General features: G+C 51.4%; 3 protein-coding genes and 1 long non-coding RNA gene across 4 annotated transcripts in view; 2 read left to right on the forward strand and 2 right to left on the reverse strand.

Moving 5' to 3' along the window:
• Positions 1 to 36: 36 nt before the first annotated feature.
• Positions 37 to 8,090, reverse strand: LOC135254021 (uncharacterized). The gene is made up of 4 exons (XR_010329735.1): positions 7,956 to 8,090; positions 6,839 to 7,235; positions 6,254 to 6,316; positions 37 to 1,932 (listed from the first exon to the last, which is right to left on the reverse strand). It is a non-coding gene; the product is annotated as an uncharacterized LOC135254021 (long non-coding RNA).
• slc10a4 (solute carrier family 10 member 4) lies at positions 1,396 to 7,962 on the forward strand. Its single transcript, XM_064333943.1, has 3 exons — positions 1,396 to 1,958; positions 4,682 to 4,892; positions 6,813 to 7,962. Exons 1-3 carry the CDS (start codon positions 1,396 to 1,398, stop codon positions 7,338 to 7,340), a joined length of 1,302 nt encoding a protein of 433 aa, XP_064190013.1. The 3' UTR covers positions 7,341 to 7,962.
• Positions 8,091 to 8,344: 254 nt separating the features above from the next.
• On the forward strand, positions 8,345 to 9,892 carry zar1 (zygote arrest 1). Its single transcript, XM_064333944.1, has 4 exons — positions 8,345 to 9,041; positions 9,287 to 9,379; positions 9,461 to 9,535; positions 9,631 to 9,892. Exons 1-4 carry the CDS (start codon positions 8,370 to 8,372, stop codon positions 9,772 to 9,774), a joined length of 984 nt encoding a protein of 327 aa, XP_064190014.1. The 5' UTR covers positions 8,345 to 8,369; the 3' UTR covers positions 9,775 to 9,892.
• Positions 9,893 to 10,553: 661 nt separating this feature from the next.
• Positions 10,554 to 16,962, reverse strand: part of fryl (furry homolog, like) — a 69,720-nt gene continuing 63,311 nt past the window's right edge. Inside the window, exons 59-63 of the mRNA XM_064334162.1 lie at positions 15,479 to 15,547; positions 14,963 to 14,980; positions 13,976 to 14,086; positions 13,592 to 13,785; positions 10,554 to 12,541 (exon numbers count right to left, since the gene is read on the reverse strand). Of these exons, the coding sequence (XP_064190232.1) occupies positions 12,328 to 12,541; positions 13,592 to 13,785; positions 13,976 to 14,086; positions 14,963 to 14,980; positions 15,479 to 15,547 (606 nt within the window). The 3' untranslated portion in view covers positions 10,554 to 12,327. The remainder of the gene's footprint in view (positions 12,542 to 13,591; positions 13,786 to 13,975; positions 14,087 to 14,962; positions 14,981 to 15,478; positions 15,548 to 16,962) is intronic.

The raw sequence follows: 16,962 nt of genomic DNA on the forward strand, positions 1-16,962 counted from the left end.
TATATTTATACATAAGTTCACACCCAGAAACAAACGTCATTGCTGTAAATTTATTATATAGACGGGTGATTTACCAGCAACATGACACCTTCCCGCAGCTCCAACGCGCCATAAATCATAACATTGTCCAGCTGTCCGCAAAATCGATGAAGGGGGGAGCGACTGATGGACGGCCACGAGGGCTGGGGGACGTTGCGTTTCGCCGCGCTGCCGCGCGGGATCGATAGTGTGGAGTAATCGCTTTCTGTTACAAGCCTTTCTGTAATTTAACAGAGTGGCCCCTCTTCCTTCTGGATGACGGAGAGGCGCGCCTGTCCTTCTTATCAGCTTCAAGCGGGGTATGGGGGGCTGGGGGCGCCGAGGCGCTGAAACGTGCGCTGATTTCCTATTTCTCCAGTCGCCGGAGCACAAGAGCACCAAGCTAATGGGATGAAACCAGCCGCCTAGTCGGCAATGTGACCAGAATATGAAACCTTTAAAGTGTAAATAAGTTTTTTTTAAAACCTGTCGACTTTTTAAGCAAATACAAATCAGAAGCCATGACGGAGCCAACCTGCAAACTGTGCTGAAGGCTAGAGTCCCTGCCGTTGACAGCATTGTCTGAGTAACAAACAAAAAAAATGGCTGGGCATAATTGCTAAACCTCAATTATACCGGCCTTCTCGAGCGCGCCACGCGACTTCAGGCCCGTGCGTCTCCCAGTAGACATTTCCGGCAAGGCCCCGCCTCCGTCACTGCCGCGCACGGCGGGTTTGCGTTGTTTGCTTTCAATAATGTGATAGAACTTGCAGAAATAGATTTTTATCAATTTTACCCCAATAATGCAATGCTTTGCGTTTGCAGGCACATCAGCTTGGTAAAGACTGCATCAAAATGCGAAAATGCTATTATTTCGTAAAAGTGTATCAGAGGGAAGTTCACCGTAGAAAAATATTACAGTCCATTAAGAAAAAAAAAGATAAACGCGAATGGATGTGTTAGAGTAGCAGCGTATAAAGGAGAGAATGTCGAGTTGTCCTCACGCACGAGCCCAGATAAAAGGACTGCGTGGGAGAACGAGAGTGCATCCATCCGCCAGCACGCGCCTCTCAGAGAAGATAAGCAGAGACCCCTCCAGCCACGTCCCATATACTCATCTGACACGCGCTCGCGTCTGCGTAGGACCAATCCGCGGCGCCAGACACTCTCGAGGCGGACGTGTTTTAAAGCCTTGACCACTTCCCAAGATGCCAGCGCATTAACCAAACGTTTGAGCCTCGAGACGTCCTCAGCCATTGGTGACAGCAGACTGCGACGATGCTCCGCTAAGGGGACACGACTCTAGCGCGCGCACCCAAAGGGGAAACACACCTGACTCGCCCTGCCTCCCCAGAGAGAGAATTTATCCCAAATACGATGGAGAACTCAAGCGCGACTAACAGCGACACACTTTCACCCATTAGCTTGCCATCTTTTTTCAACTTCACGGAAAATGACACGAGCGTCACCCCGGTGCCAGAGAGCTTCCAAGAGGACCTCGCCAGCGCAGGATTACGCGTCACCAGGAACCCAGTGTCTCTTATGGCCAGCACTTTCAGGACTACCGTGGCCGGCCGCTTGTTCGCAGGGGATCCCTCAGGTCCGGCCCCTGCCCCGGCGCATCTCGTGGTGGCCTTCTGGGACTCCCCGCTGAGCCACGGCATCAACGTGTTCGTGGGGATCGTCCTGTGCTTCACCATGCTGGGGCTGGGCTGCACGGTGGAGCTGAGCCAGCTGGGCGAGCACATCCGCAGACCCATCGGGGTCCTGCTGGCGCTGGTGTGCCAGTTCGTGATCATGCCGCTCGTGGCGTTCCTCTTGGCGCTCACATTCTCGCTGAACGACGTGGCGGCGATTGCGGTGCTGTTGTGCGGCTGCTGTCCCGGAGGGAACCTGTCCAACATTATGTCCCTCCTGGTCAACGGAGAGATGAACCTGAGGTACAGCGGAAAGCTCCACGCGCCGTCCCATCCTCACACGGCGCGCGCGGTCCCATGCTCACACTGCGCGTCTAGTAGCCGATACTTTCATCTTAGAACTTTTTAAAAATTATTTTAAGCTACCCAATTCAATTTCATGATTTTTGAAAAAAACGAAAAAATCGATATGCATATTTCACACTGTAAACAAATAAGAATATTGCATTGCCAGTCATTTACATATTTTAAATTTCATAAATATTATTTTCAGTTAACCATTTTAATATTGTATGTTTTAACTATAAGCAAATTTGGACCCCAGCCTAATTTAATGAGTCATGATTGTTCTCCATGAATACAAAATTCTTCGTGGATTTTAATCTCCTTTTCCGCGCGCTCATGTGAGTACTGCACCCCGACTTTAAATTTGGAAGCAACCAAAAATGCATGTAAAAAAATCGTCTTTCAACATTACAAACATGTAGAATTTTGCTTCTCGGCCCAACGTCCAAAACATTCCAAATTGTCCTCAATTTTTAAAATCAATTTGTGCTACGCAAGATTGACTTTATTAGGTGAATTAAATGTACAAGTAATAAATGTTTGTACTTGTTGATAAATGGAGAGAGGGACGCGTACTTTTTTGGATAGAAGGACACGTACTTAAATCTTTTTTTTAATAGTCATAACTATATATCCTGTTAGGTTTAAACTATATCCACTCAGTGGCCATTTTGTTAGGTACACCTGTCTGTTAACGCAAATAGCCGGCTCCTCCACACAGCGAATCAAGTGGGTGAAACTCAACACGTAAAACATGCAGACGTGGTGAAGAGCTTTAGTTTTTTTGTTCAACCGAACATTACAACGGGCAAAATGCGTGATCTAAACCGGTCTCACACAGCCCTGGTCCCGGAGACCCACTGTGTGCGCTGGTTTTTGTTCCAACCAATTTCTGTGTTTTAATGAACTGCTAATTGTTTTTAATTAGACTTTGCGTCTACTGAAGAACCATTTACCCTCTAAAAGCCGTATTACGCCAGAGATTATGTATCCCCGAAAAAATAAATGTCCCACATGCCAGGAATCTCAATCGGTCAGATGAACTTCTGCTTTCATTTACTGTGCTATAATTCCAAGTGAAAGAGGTTCCACTTTTAATTGTTACAATTCCAAACTGACATATGAAATTAGTTGGGTCCCATTTGCTGAGAGTGTGGATTCCTGAAATCATCTGTGTAAAATGAACAATGAACAACTGACAGAAAATGGCAACAAGACAAACCTGCTGTGTGAAAATAAGTTTAAGCACACACTTATGGTAGAACTTAAACACATTTTCAACAACCTTGATTGATCAAGAGACTGGCTTTGACAAAAACCAGCACACACAGCGGGTCTCCAGGACCAGGGCTGAGAAACTCAGTTGATCTCAGTGACTGACTGTGGTTTGATTGCTGGTGCCAGATGTGGTCGTTCCAGCATCTGAGCAACAGCTGCCCTCCTGGGATTTTCACACACTGCAGTCTCTATTATCCAGAGAACGGAGCGATAAACAAAGAGCACCCAGTGAGCTGCAGTTGTGTCTGAAACGCCGGGTTAAATAGAGGGTTAGGGTTAGGAGGGGTCAGAGGAGAATGAAGAGACGCTGAAATTAACAGAATGGCCAGATGTGCTCCAGTAACAGCTGGAGCCGGACGGGCTGCAGCAGCAGCAGAAGACCACGCCGGGTTCCACTCCTGTCACCTAAGAACAGAAAGATGAGTGTGCACATGGCCACCAGAACTGGACCATTAAAGATTGGGAAAATGTTGCCTGTTCTGAATGATCTTGATTTCCGCTGCATCCTGCCTAGTGTTCGCGGTGCAGGCTGCTGCTGCTGCTGTAAAGTTGTCGGGAATGTATTTTTTGGCACACGTTAGGCCTCTTAATCCCAGCTGAGCATAACTTCAAAGCCACAGCATATCTAAGTACTGCTGCTGACCAGAGGCACCCTTTATGGCCTCACCCTGTTTCAAACGGGATTCCGGAGGGACAATGCACCGTGTCACACAGCACAGCACCACAGGCTGGCTCCACGGACATCAGAGTGACTCCAGTACTCCAGTGGCCCGCACAGTCCCAAGATCTGCCCAATAGAGCACCTTTGGGATGAGGGGGAACGGGAGGTTCACAGCATGAATACATGGCCAAAATATCTGTGTGATGCTATTCAGTCAGCACAGATCAAATTCCCTGAGGAGTGTTTCCAGCACCTTGTTGAATCCAGTGCTGTTCTGGAGGCAAAAGGGGGTCCTACCCAGTACCAGAGAGAGGTGTACCCAATAAAGCGGCCGCTGAGTGCACGTCAGTACTGTCGCTCATTAGTGTATTAAATACTGAAGTGACTCACACAGAGTTCCGCGCTTGAACACCATAAACTAAGTTCACTAACAGGTGAACACAGTTAGCCCGCACACTGGGCTGGAACGGAATTACGTTTTTAAGATTTGTATTTAGAGTTTTAATCGGGAGTCTGATTGAGTTTTTACCATATGCAGTCCGCTCACTCGAAAACACTCAGCCAACCAGAACGCAAAGAAGTCCGGGCTTACCGGCGCATACCCGCAAGTAGAGACGCAAAAATGTTTACACATTCTATTTCTGCGCCGGTAACATTCCTCTCCGTGCACGTGTAACGTTTATCTGAACGTGATCGAATGTGACAGCGGAACTGACATGTGGATCCTTTTACCCCATTCCAGCATAATAATGACCATTTCCTCCACGATCCTGGCGCTCGTGCTGATGCCGCTGTGCCTGTGGATGTACAGCCGCGCCTGGATAAACACGCCCGTGGTGAACCTCATGCCCTTCGGCGCAATCATCCTCACCTTGTGCAGCACCCTCATCCCCATCGGCCTGGGGGTCTACCTCAGATACCGCTACAACCGGACCGCCGACGTCATCTTAAAGGTAGGCTACACAACTCAAGCACATGTTCCACTGTCCTAAATCAAACACGTGGAATTGAAGAGCTACAGTTTCGGTGGTAGATTTTGTTCTGGTACTTTTAAGTGTTACGTTATTGTAATTCCCATATACAATATGCCATATCCAGTCCCACATCTTTATGGAGAGCCATTTTTTCCCGTAATATTTGAACCCCAAACTCTAATTTATTACCGTCATAAAGCAGGTCGGCAGCAGATAAATCACAGACATCAGTCTACCACACAGGGACAGCACGTGCATTAAGCTTGACGTAATATGATTAGGCCCGCGTGGTAAATTAGATTGGAATGTTTGAGTTTGTTTGGTTTAATAGCAGCCTCCGCGGCCAGCGCGTGCTCTTCCCCACGAACGGGAACAAATGACCCAAACTGGAGCTCTTTTTATTCAATTAAAACACGGTTTCCGGTGTCAATTATAAACTTAGTTACTGAATTTTTAAATATAATAATAATAATAATAATAATAATAATAATAATAATAATTGATTATTATTATTATTATTATTATTATAAGAGGACTAATTTTTGTCGCATGTTGAACCCTCCAGAAAAATAGATAAAAAGAAAGGAATAGTCTAATAACAAATAGAATTGGCAGGACACATTTTCAGAATTCAAACCCTCTTCAGGATTAAAGCCAGCCGAACGTTGTAGGTTCAAAGCTATTCGTTTCCCGCTGTAACGTAAATGGAAAATCAAATTTAGAATGTCAGTTTACTAATAGTACCGGACCTTTCCTTTGCCTGCGTCGTCACGTCAGTGACATTCAGTACATTGCGTAATTTTGAATGTCTGGTTCTTAAGTGAATGCATTGACCCGCAGGGCAGCATGACGTCAGAGGCGCAACTCAATAAGTGTCCCTCCTTTTAAAGCGGATATAATTTAATAGCAGTCCCTGGAGGACTGGCAGGGGGAGGGGACGTTCCACTCCCTCGAGAAATGCATTAGAATATCAGTCTGGTACAGAACGAGGCGTCGTTTCAGGCGAGTAGAAACGGTAGGAAATAATAGGAATAGCCTATATGTTTGTAGTTGTCCCGACACACCACATTTAAGAAAATATTAAATAAAACGAGAATAATCAAAATAAAAATATTCCACATTTCATTGTGCGTTTCATTCACATAAGCCTTGAGCAACCAGTGCAGAGCAGCGTATAAACCGCGCGTTTGACAGCGTCCATTCACGCGGGATATCTCACGGAGCGGCTCACCCTCCTACCCCACAGAGCCGCGGCGGCGCGGTCCCGATCGCGTGCCGAACCGAGCGACTAAAGCACACATGACGACATACATAGTTGGGGTCAATAAGATTTCACTGACCTGAAACACAGTTACGGTGAATCAAAGCCTTTGGGGTCGTTCAGAATTCTGTAATGTTGATAGCTGAAAGTGAAGGAAAATGAAATGGGACTGTAACTGAAATATCAGCATAGAACACTGTCGTCATTTTTTAATTAGTTTACCTCAATTTCAGGTGGAGGGGGGCGCAGGTTTATTTTGCTACTGGGCACCGGATTAAAACATGAGGAAGGACAGAATGAAGAAGGGCGGGGAGAGCAGGAGGAAGGACAGAATGAAGAGGGGCGGGAAGAGCAGGAGGAAGGACAGAATGAAGAGGGGCGGGGAGAGCAGGAGGAAGGACAGAATGAAGAGGGGCAGGGAGAGCAGGAGGAAGGACAGAATGAAGAGGGGCGGGGAGAGCAGAGGAAGAACAGAATGAAGAGGGGCGGGGAGAGCAGAGGAAGGACAGAATGAAGAGGGGCGGGTAGAGCAGGAGGAGGGGTGAATAGCAGGAGGAGGGGTGAATAGCACAGGTGTGCCAGTTCTGAGCTCCACCCCATGTGTGTGTATGTGTGTGCATATGTGTGTGTGCTTGCAGGTGTCGCTGTGGTCCCTGCTGGTTACCCTGGTGATGCTCTTCATAATGACGGGGGTCATGCTGGGCCCGGAGCTCCTGGCCACCATCCCGCCGGCTGTGTACGCCGTGGCGGTGCTCATGCCCATGGCGGGCTACGCGGCCGGGTACGGCCTGGCCACGCTCTTCGACCTGCCGCCCAGCAGCCGCCGGTCCGTCTCCCTGGAGACCGGCTGCCAGAACGTGCAGCTGTGCACCGCCATCCTGAAGCTGGCCTTCCCGCCGCAGCTGATCGGCGGGCTGTACATGTTCCCGCTGCTGTACGCGCTGTTCCAGGCCGCCGAGGCCGGCCTCTTCATCCTGCTCTACAGAACCTACCGGCAGGAAGTCCTGCGCAAGCAGGACCTGGCGGGGGACGACGACGACACCTCCGTCACCTACAAGACGCTGAAAGAGGAGGAGTCGGGGCTCGACGCGGCCTACGGGTCCGTGACGGCGAGCGACCCGAACGCCATCGCCCTCGCACCCCAGCCGCACCCCGCGCACGTGTAGCCGCGCCCCGGGACTTCACACCCTGCTGCATGTCCGCTGCTCATTCGCTGCAGATCTGAATCTCTCATGTGGTCAAGCTGCAGTTCCATAATTAACTAACAGACCCCAGGTAAGGCAGGGCAGGCTCATGTACATGTCATACAGGCCTAATTTAGGTAATTCTGCGCTATTGTGAATTCTGAAACCGTAGGACTGCACAGCCAAAAGCAGAATACTGTTACTGTTTACAGAATGCCAGGACGCCAATAATACAGACACACTTCACAGCATTACTGTGACCTAGAGCTGTTAGCTCAAGCATTACCATTAGCCATCAGCCTTGAGGAAGGATTGGCTTATTAACAGAACACAGCCCCAGTGGGAATATCTCTAAGCAGACCAGCTAGTCTCGTGTGATTAGTTTTGGAAATAAAATACATTCGCCAACGTGGTCACTGGATCACAAAGCTGGCTTTGTGTCCACAGCTGATAATTATCCGAACTAATTTTTCGCTTTGGAACCAGAAATAAACATATTTATATATGTATATTTTAAAGTGACGCAAAAAGACTAATAACAGGAGCCTTCCCTCAGAACACACCGGGTTAGTAGCCAATCCACAGCTTTGATCTTACCGTAGGTCTTCAGCGCGAGAGCCCATCCTTGCTTCTCCCTGGATCGGCGGCATTGGGGATAGGAAGAGTTCAAATCTGTAACGTGCGCCTTAGAATAGAGCGCGTGGCAGGGTTCAACTGAGGACGATGTGTATGACTTCAAGCAAATCCTTCCAATACAATGTACAAATGTGTAAATGTTTATCTTATGTATAATCAATTATAAACCAATAAAATCCAGTCTTAAAAGCTTTTTGTGCACTTCTGTAGTTTTGTGTTTACGGTCTCCGTTGCTTTCTCGGCTAACTATTGAATGAAATTGGATTGAGGGAACACGCGCACCTGGGAACAATTAAAAGAATTGCCCCCCACCTCGAACATCGGACGGCACTACTTAAATTGGCCAATTGATTTACCACAAGTTGGCTGAACAAAATGGCTACGTATGGTGACGAGTCGATAGATAGCTATCTTTACTCATCTTATAACCCTTACTCGTGTAGGTATCTCAATCCGAAATCGAGGGGCGTCAGTTGGAGGCATAAAAATTACCTGGCGAATTATGGTGACGCGGAGACTTACTTCGACAACCAACAGAGAGCACAGTTAAAATCAATCCTCTCCCAGATCAACCCCGACCTCACACCGAGGCTCCGGAAGGCCAACACCAAAGATGTCGGGGTACAGGTAAACCCCAAGACCGACGCTTCCGTGCAGTGTTCACTGGGTCCTCGAACCCTCTTGGCCCGGAAGCGGGAAGCTCTTCGGCGCAAGCAGGAGAACCAGTCGTTCGGAAGTCCCAGCTCTGTTCGCTATCCCCGGACCCTCGGCGTTTACTCGCCCATCGCCTCCCGGAGGCTCATCTCCTTCACGGAGCCGGACCAAGAGGAGGAGGATCCGACCCCCGCCGGGGAACCGCCTGAACCTGGGGAGAAATGCGCGGGTCATGGGGGAGAGGATAAGGCCGCAGCGGAAGACGACCCCGGAAAGACAACCGAGGCAAAGGCTAACCCCGAAAAAGGTGTCGACGCAAAGGAAGAGCAGTCGAGTGAATCCGAGAAAAATCCCGAAGATGTAACAAAATCCAAGGCGCGTGTGAGGTTTCAGGTGAGTCGCTGGTGCTTTAAAGCCCCCGCGCTACACGTGAACTTTACTTTTAAGAAACACTGGTGGCTTGCTCGCACTGTAGGCAAAACAATATTTATTTGAATGTAGCCTATTATGTATTCTTTGATCAGACACTTAAATGACTTGTTTAACGTGTGGTAAAACGCGCTTAAAAGTACTTTTAGAGCGGGATACACACGCTGCCCTGCGAAAGCGCCGCATTGTGACATTATTTATGCTGGTAGTTCTTGGAGCAGAAGTACGGCTACTACCACTGCAGGGACTGCAATCTCCGGTGGGAGAGCGCCTACGTCTGGTGCGTCCAGGGAACCAACAAGGTGCGCGAGGAACTGACGCCGCTTTAAATATTCTGCTCCATTTCCAAGTGTCTTACCCCACGAAGTGTGCTCTCTCAACAGGTTTACTTCAAACAGTTCTGTAGAACGTGTCAGAAAGCATTTAATCCGTATCGCGTGGAGGACATCACCTGTCAGGTAATGACCCAAATACTGTGGCGGCTGGAGTGGTTTTCCGTATTTATTTATTTTTTAAATTCCCATTAATGACCCTATACGCGGTCTCCCGACAGGCATGCAAACGAGCACGCTGCACGTGCCAGGTGACGCTACGCCACGTGGACCCCAAGCGGCCTCACAGACAGGATCTCTGCGGCCGGTGCAAAGGCAAGCGGCTCTCGTGCGACAGCACCTTCAGCTTCAAGTACATCATCTGAGCGGCGTCCTGCGCGACCGAGGAACCTGGCCCAAGCCGAGGCTCTGACGAAACGAACTCATTTGCTGATTGTAGGAATCGCTACCATTGCAATGTAAAATAAATGGCAGTAAACAGAATCCTGAGGTTTTTAAACATTTTTTTATTCTCCCCATCTTAACTGCATCATACATGTGCTCACTTCCCAACGCCAGGCTTTGATCCTGAATTCTGCAGGCTGACCTGCTGTGCCTCTTTTGTTGGTGTGGCCATAACCCATCTGTGCATTCAGGTCTGGTCAGTGTGTGGACCTCTAGTGGGGTCTTTTTAATTGGGGAACATTTAATGGCGACTGAAAAGCAGCACCAAGGTTTAATTTTTGAAAGGATTTTGCCTGTAATGGCAGAATCCACCGTACATGCTCGTCCTTCAGATGCTGACTGGCGGGTGAAACGGCCGCACGAGAGCAACAGGGAAGCGGAGGCCCCTCCTCCTCCAGCGCGGTGGGTTAGCCGGGCAGCGGCTAACGGGGTTTGACACTGCATCACAGGCGGCCGTTTCACGCCCGACTTCCTCCCCGAGGAAAAACGGAGCTGGTGTGGGACGGGGACGGGGGGTGTGTGTGTAGACTTCAGTGCATTTGTGCCAAAACTCACCTCTTGGGACACGAACACACATTTATATACATGTGGGCTGTGAAGAGCTGAAAACATCTATTTACAAATAAAATGGGGATGAGTTCTTTGGCACACACGGAGGTGGCTTACCGGACCTGCTTCAGTCACACAGCAGAGCCCAAAGTAGGTTTTATGTTTTTAATGAAGGACTGCATTATCACATACAGGGTTATGCTGTAACAGGGATGTGGGACACTGCTGCTGTCAGCACAGCAGTCCGGAGGGTGGAGCACAGGTGCCACTACACAGGAAGTGACATCAAAAGAGCTGCACTGCTTCCTGACTGCCTGTGGAATACAGCAGATACTCTGCACACACGAGCAGGACATGTGAACAGGCTCCGCCTCCCCGGAACCGGCTGACAGGACGACTTAAAACAAAAAAAATAAAGGAAACTTTTAATGCACCTTGAAATAAAAACTATTTCCCAGGAAATAATATATCCATTAAATAATTAAGAACAGCATTCAGAAGTACCAAACAGGCCAGTGAGGAATGAATACAGTGACTGTGTGAATGTGCCAGGACCGTTTTCCCACAGCTTTCTGGGGTCCGCTCACATCCTGCAGTTCATCTGCAGGCACAGCTGAGCCAACATGGATGAACACAGGCCACAGTTTCCCCTCAGAACACAGGGCTGTCATAGCAGCCTGCTTCTGGGGAACAGAGCCAACATGGAGATCACAGTAGAGAGGAATGCATACGACTGATCTGGTAGAGAGTCCCCTGACCTTTGACCTCTGCCACTGCCAGTCCTGTTTGGTGACACGACATTTGGGTCGGGTTATAATGGAGTTAATTTTCCGTGGTTTCTTCTGTTTTTCATCAGCTTTATACACATTTCCTGCATTAACAGTGCATTGCACAAAATGTACAATAAAAATACTGCTTTTACACTATACAGTTCTAAAATATATACAGAGTAAAATAAGTTATTGATGTTTTTTCATAATGAATGTAGCCAGTCTGCATGTGTGTGTGTGTGTGTGTGTCTGCATGTACATAATCACTCACCCACACGCGCGCTCGCACATACACACAGCCCCACACACACACGTACACACACACACACACACACACACACACACAGATATATATATATGTTCTAAAGGCAGATAGTTTTTGGTTAGCTATGATCAGCGATCACTTGAGCCCCAGAGAGAGGATGAGACTCTATACAGACCCCAGGCAGGTTAAATATCGTAACATTTACAGCCTAACCAGGATGTTAGCTTTCATAAAAAATAATTTTAATTTCTCAAAAAAATATTCTTGCAGTATTTTTCTTCCTCTATTGAGTTTCTGGAGGAGAAAATTTTTTTTTTTTTTTTTTAGTTTTTAGTTTTTTGCAAACCTTGGAGATGTCTCAGACAGTCCCCATCACTCACACACCTTGCGCTCACAAGCGACACATTTACCCTGTGCTGTGCCCTTTACAGCCACGCCCACACTGCCCCATAGCAACGCCCTCCCCATCACACAGCCACGCCCACACTGCCCCATAGCCACGCCCTCCCCATCACACAGCCACGCCCACACTGTCCCATAACCACGCCCTCCCCATCACACACACAAGCCCGCCCGGTCCCCTAACCACGCCCACCCTGCCCCATAGCTACGCCCATCCCACCCCACCCCACCCACCGGGTTCTGTCTGTGGATCACATGCTGCTGTAAGGAGATCAGGCAGCCAGTGAAGCCTGAAGGTCACACCTCCAAAAAGCTTCCAGTTCCAGCATCCCCCCCCCCCCCGCTCCACCCCCCACCCCACCTCCTTACAGCAGCAGAGTTCCGCCAGAAGGGGAAAAGTCACAGAAGTGTCAGCCAACCGCACGCATCCTTTAGCCCTTAGAGATGGGGGAGCCCTGCCCCTGCCCCCCGGCCCCCCCCCACCCCTGTCAGACGGCGCAGGTGTGCGCTAGCCTCAGCGCGTGGCGGATCTGCAGGTTGAGCTGCATCAGGTGGGAGCTGGCGGGGGTGAGGTCGGGGGAGGGGCCCAGCAGCGCCACGCTGCCCGTCTGTCCCAGGCTCAGGTGGCGGAAGGAGAGCAGCTGCAGAGTGCGCACCGCGTCGTCCGCTGCCCCGCCAAAGATGTCCTCCGGCCACAGAGACCTGCGCCCAGAAACACACACACACCCTCAGAGCCACAGCGACCTACGCCCAGAAACACACACACACCCTCAGAGCCACAGCGACCTACGCCCAGAAAACACACACACCCTCAGAGCCACAGCGACCTACGCCCAGAAACACACACACACCCTCAGAGCCACAGCGACCTACGCCCAGAAACACACACACCCTCAGAGCCACAGCGACCTACGCCCAGAAACACACACACTTACCCTCAGAGCCACAGCGACCTACGCCCAGAAACACACACACACACCCTCAGAGCCACAGCGACCTACGCCCAGAAACACACACACACCCTCAGAGCCACAGCAACCTACGCCCAGAAACACACACACACCCTCAGAGCCACAGCGAACTACGCCCAGAAACACACACACACCCTCAGAGCCACAGCAAACTACGCCCAGAAACACACACACACCCTCAGAGCCACAGCGACCTACGCCCAGAAACACACACACACCCTCAGAGCCACAGCAACCTACGCCCAGAAACACACACACACCCTCAGAGCCACAGCAACCTACGCCCAGAAACACACACACACCCTCAGAGCCACTGCGACCTACGCCCAGAAACACACACACACCCTCAGAGCCACAGCGACCTACGCCCAGAAACACACACACACACACTCAGACCCACAGCGACCTACGCCCAGAAACACACACACACACACACACACCCTCAGAGCCACAGAGACCTACGCCCAGAAACACACACACACCCTCAGAGACACAGCAATCTACGCCCAGAAACACACACACTTACCCTCAGAGACACAGCAAGCTACGCCCAGAAACACACACTTACCCTCAGAGACACAGCAACCTACGCCCAGAAACACACACACACACACACCCTCAGAGCCAGAGCGACCTACGCACACAAACAAACACACACACACACACACACACACCCTCAGAGCCAGAGCGATCTACGCCCAGAAACACACACACACCCTCAGAGCCACAGCGACCTACGCCCAGAAAGGAGTAAGCTGGCAGGAGTAAGCTGAAGGCTTACCTGAAGGCCTTGACCTGTGTGAGGGCGGAGCCAAAGTCACGGGCGTGCAGTGTCTCAATGAGCGACTGGATCGCTGCCTCAGGACTGGCCTGCGCCGCCTCGGACACGCCCACTTCTTCCTGGCCGTTAGCCTCAGACTCCGCCTCCTTCAGACAGCTCTCCAGCAGAGCCAGCTCCTCCGTCATGTTAATGACCTACAGAGGGACACACACACATTAGAGACCCTCACACACACACACACACACACACACAGACACACATTAGAGACCCACACACACACACATACACACACACACACACTAGAGACCCTCACACACACACACACACACACACACTAGAGACCCTCTCTCACACACACACACACACACACACACACACACTCACCTGTGGCTCTTGCGTGATGCTCTCTACCCGGCTGATGAGTTTGCAGTAGGCCTGAAAGAGCAGCAGCAGCTGGAAGTGCAGCTTATAGAGCCTGCGGCAGAGCTCCAACTCCTGTACACAGAGAGAGATCTTCACACACCGCCCGTGCACTCCCTGCACACAGCCATTCAGCCACACGGGCCAATCAGTGACCCGGTGCACTCCCTGCACAGTCAAACGGGCCAATCAGTGACCCTATGCACTCCCGGCACAGTCAAATGGGCCAATCAGTGACCCTGTGCACTCCCTGCACAGTCAAATGGGCCAATCAGTGACCCTATGCACTCCCTGCACACAGTCACATGGGCCAATCAGTGACCCTATGCACACCCTGCAAAGTCAAACGGGCCAATCAGTGACCCTACGCACTTCCTGCACACAGCCATTCAGCCGCACGGCCCAATCAGTCATCACAGATGAGTTTCCAGGTTAGAAGCTGAGGGGGGGTAAGGGGAAGCTGGTTAGCCAGCTGGAGTGTGTTGGCATGGCGCCCCTCCCACCTCCCAACAGGAAAATAAAACAGAATGGGATTGTGGGAATGAGCATGCAGAATGAACACAAAATGGACCCCAGATGAGACCCGCCAGCTTCATCACCCTCCACCGCTCTGCAGGCCACGCCCCAAACACACACACCAATCAGCACCCTCCTGCTCCCAGCCAGGTTCCAGGCAGATGAATCTGCCATGGAGATCTGCAGCATGCTGGGAGGCGGGTTACAGAGCCATTATTCATGAGTCAAGCATAAATATGCGCATACTTAATGAGAGATGATCAGGTGGCATGTTGGGCGGGGTTAGCCCTGCAATGGAGGGGTGGGGGGAGGAGCGACTGCGCAGACTTGCGCAGAGGACACAGGCAGACGCACATGGGGAGGGGTGGAATGGGCAGTCTGTCCATCTGTCTGTCAGACGGGAGTACAGAGTCTAGGATTGAAGAGGCCACTTACTGCTAGAGTTTCCATTTGCTAAGCAAGAGGGCGAGCCAAACACACACAGCACAACCAGAGGAGAGAGAGAGACCCAGAGTTAGACTTCTGAACACCTCAACAGCAGCAGTCCCAGTGCCCAGTAAGACATCCCACACACAGCACTTTCATTACGTGGGGGGGGAAGGGGGGAAGAGAGACGTAAACACAACCTGGCCTGGGTGTGTTTGATTGGTTGTGTAGGAGGGGGCGGGGCGTACCTGGGCCTGGTGTGTTTGATTGGTTGTGTAGGAGGGGGCGACTGGGCCTGGGGGTTTGTGGTGGTAGGAGGGCGGGGCGTACCTGGGCCTGGGTGTGTTTGATTGGTTGTGTAGGAGGGGCGGGGCGTACCTGGGCCTGGGTGTGTTTGATTGGTTGTGTAGGAGGGGGCGGGGCGTACCTGGGCCTGGGTGTGTTTGATTGGTTGTGTAGGAGGGGGCGGGGCGTACCTGGGCCTGGGTGTGTTTGATTGGTTGTGTAGGAGGGGGCGGGGCGTACCTGGGCCTGGGTGTTGGCTCGCGAGGTGCTGTCCTTCTCGCCGAACGTTTTCACGCAGTTATCAAGCCACTGCAGAGACAGAGACATCATCAGTGCATCATTCCATTAAACAGCCTGCCTCCAGCACTGAAGCAGCTCAGACAAGCAACCCATACTCACACCTTAAACTATACTGTAAGACATGCGGGTGTGCGCGTGCATGCGTGTGCGTGTGTGAGTGTGTGTGCATGTGTGAGTGTGTGTGAGCATGTGTGTGTGTGTGCGAGTGTGTGTGTGTGTAGTGTACTTAGTGAACTGAAGAAGCAAAGCAGAGCCTGTCTTATTCAATTAGCAGCTGAATCTAAAGACCCGCCCACTATCCGTCCATCTCTGCCTGCAAGCCAATCAGCGGCCAATCAGATCTCCCTGCCAGGCCTCGTGCTCGTTTAGAGCAGCAGCCCGAGGGCTATATTTAGCCCTGCCTGCAGCGGTGACTCACCGCCCAGCGGAAAGATCTGGAACCCAAGCACTTCCCCCGCACCGGCCACCGCCCGGAGAACGCTCCCATTTACTAACCCTGAGCCCCCTCTGCCCCACCCGCTACTAACCTGGCCCCTGCCCCTGCTCGCCTCCAGCCCGCCCCCATTACTAACCCTGAGCCCCCCCACCCTGCTTCTACCCTGAGCCCCCCCAGCCCCGCTTACTAACCCTGAGCCCCCCAGCCCCCCCAGCCCCCCAGCCCCACTTACTAACCCTGAGCCCCGCCCAGCCCCACTTACTAACCCTGAGCCCCCCCCCTGCCCCCCAGCCCACTTACTAACCCTGAGCCCCCCGCCCTACTCCCTGACCCCCCACCCCCAGCCCCTTACTAACCCTGAGCCCCCCGCCCCCGCCCACTTACTAACCCTGAGCCCCCCTCTGCCCCCCAGCCCGCTTACTAACCCTCAGCCCCCCCCCCCCCACTTACTAGCCCTAAGCCCCCAGCCCCACTTACTAACCCTAAGCCCCCCCAGCCCTGCTTACTAACCCTGAGCCCCCCCTCTGCCCCCCTAGCCCGCTTACTAACCCTCAGATAGAGAGGAGATCAGACAGAGGGGATCAGACAGAGAGGAGATCAGACAGAGGGGATCAAAAGAGGGATCAGACAGAGAGATAATCAGACAGAGAGGGATCAGACAGAGGGGATAACACAGAGGAGATCAGACAGAGGGGATCACACAGAGGGAGATCAGACAGAGGGGATCAGACAGAGGGAGATCAGACAGAGGGGGATCAGACAGAGAGGAGATCAGACAGAGGGGGGATCAGACAGAGAGGATCAGACAGAGGGGATCAGACAGGGGGATCAGACAGAGGGGGATCAGACAGAGGATCAGACAGAGGGGACATCAGACAGAGGGGGGATCAGACAGAGGGGGGATCAGACAGAGAGGAGATCAGACAGAGGGGGGATCAGACAGAGGAGATCAGACAGAGGAGATCAGACAGAGGGGGGATCAGACAGA

Source organism: Anguilla rostrata, chromosome 4, assembly GCF_018555375.3.
Source record: "Anguilla rostrata isolate EN2019 chromosome 4, ASM1855537v3, whole genome shotgun sequence".
Lineage (NCBI taxonomy): Eukaryota > Metazoa > Chordata > Actinopteri > Anguilliformes > Anguillidae > Anguilla > Anguilla rostrata.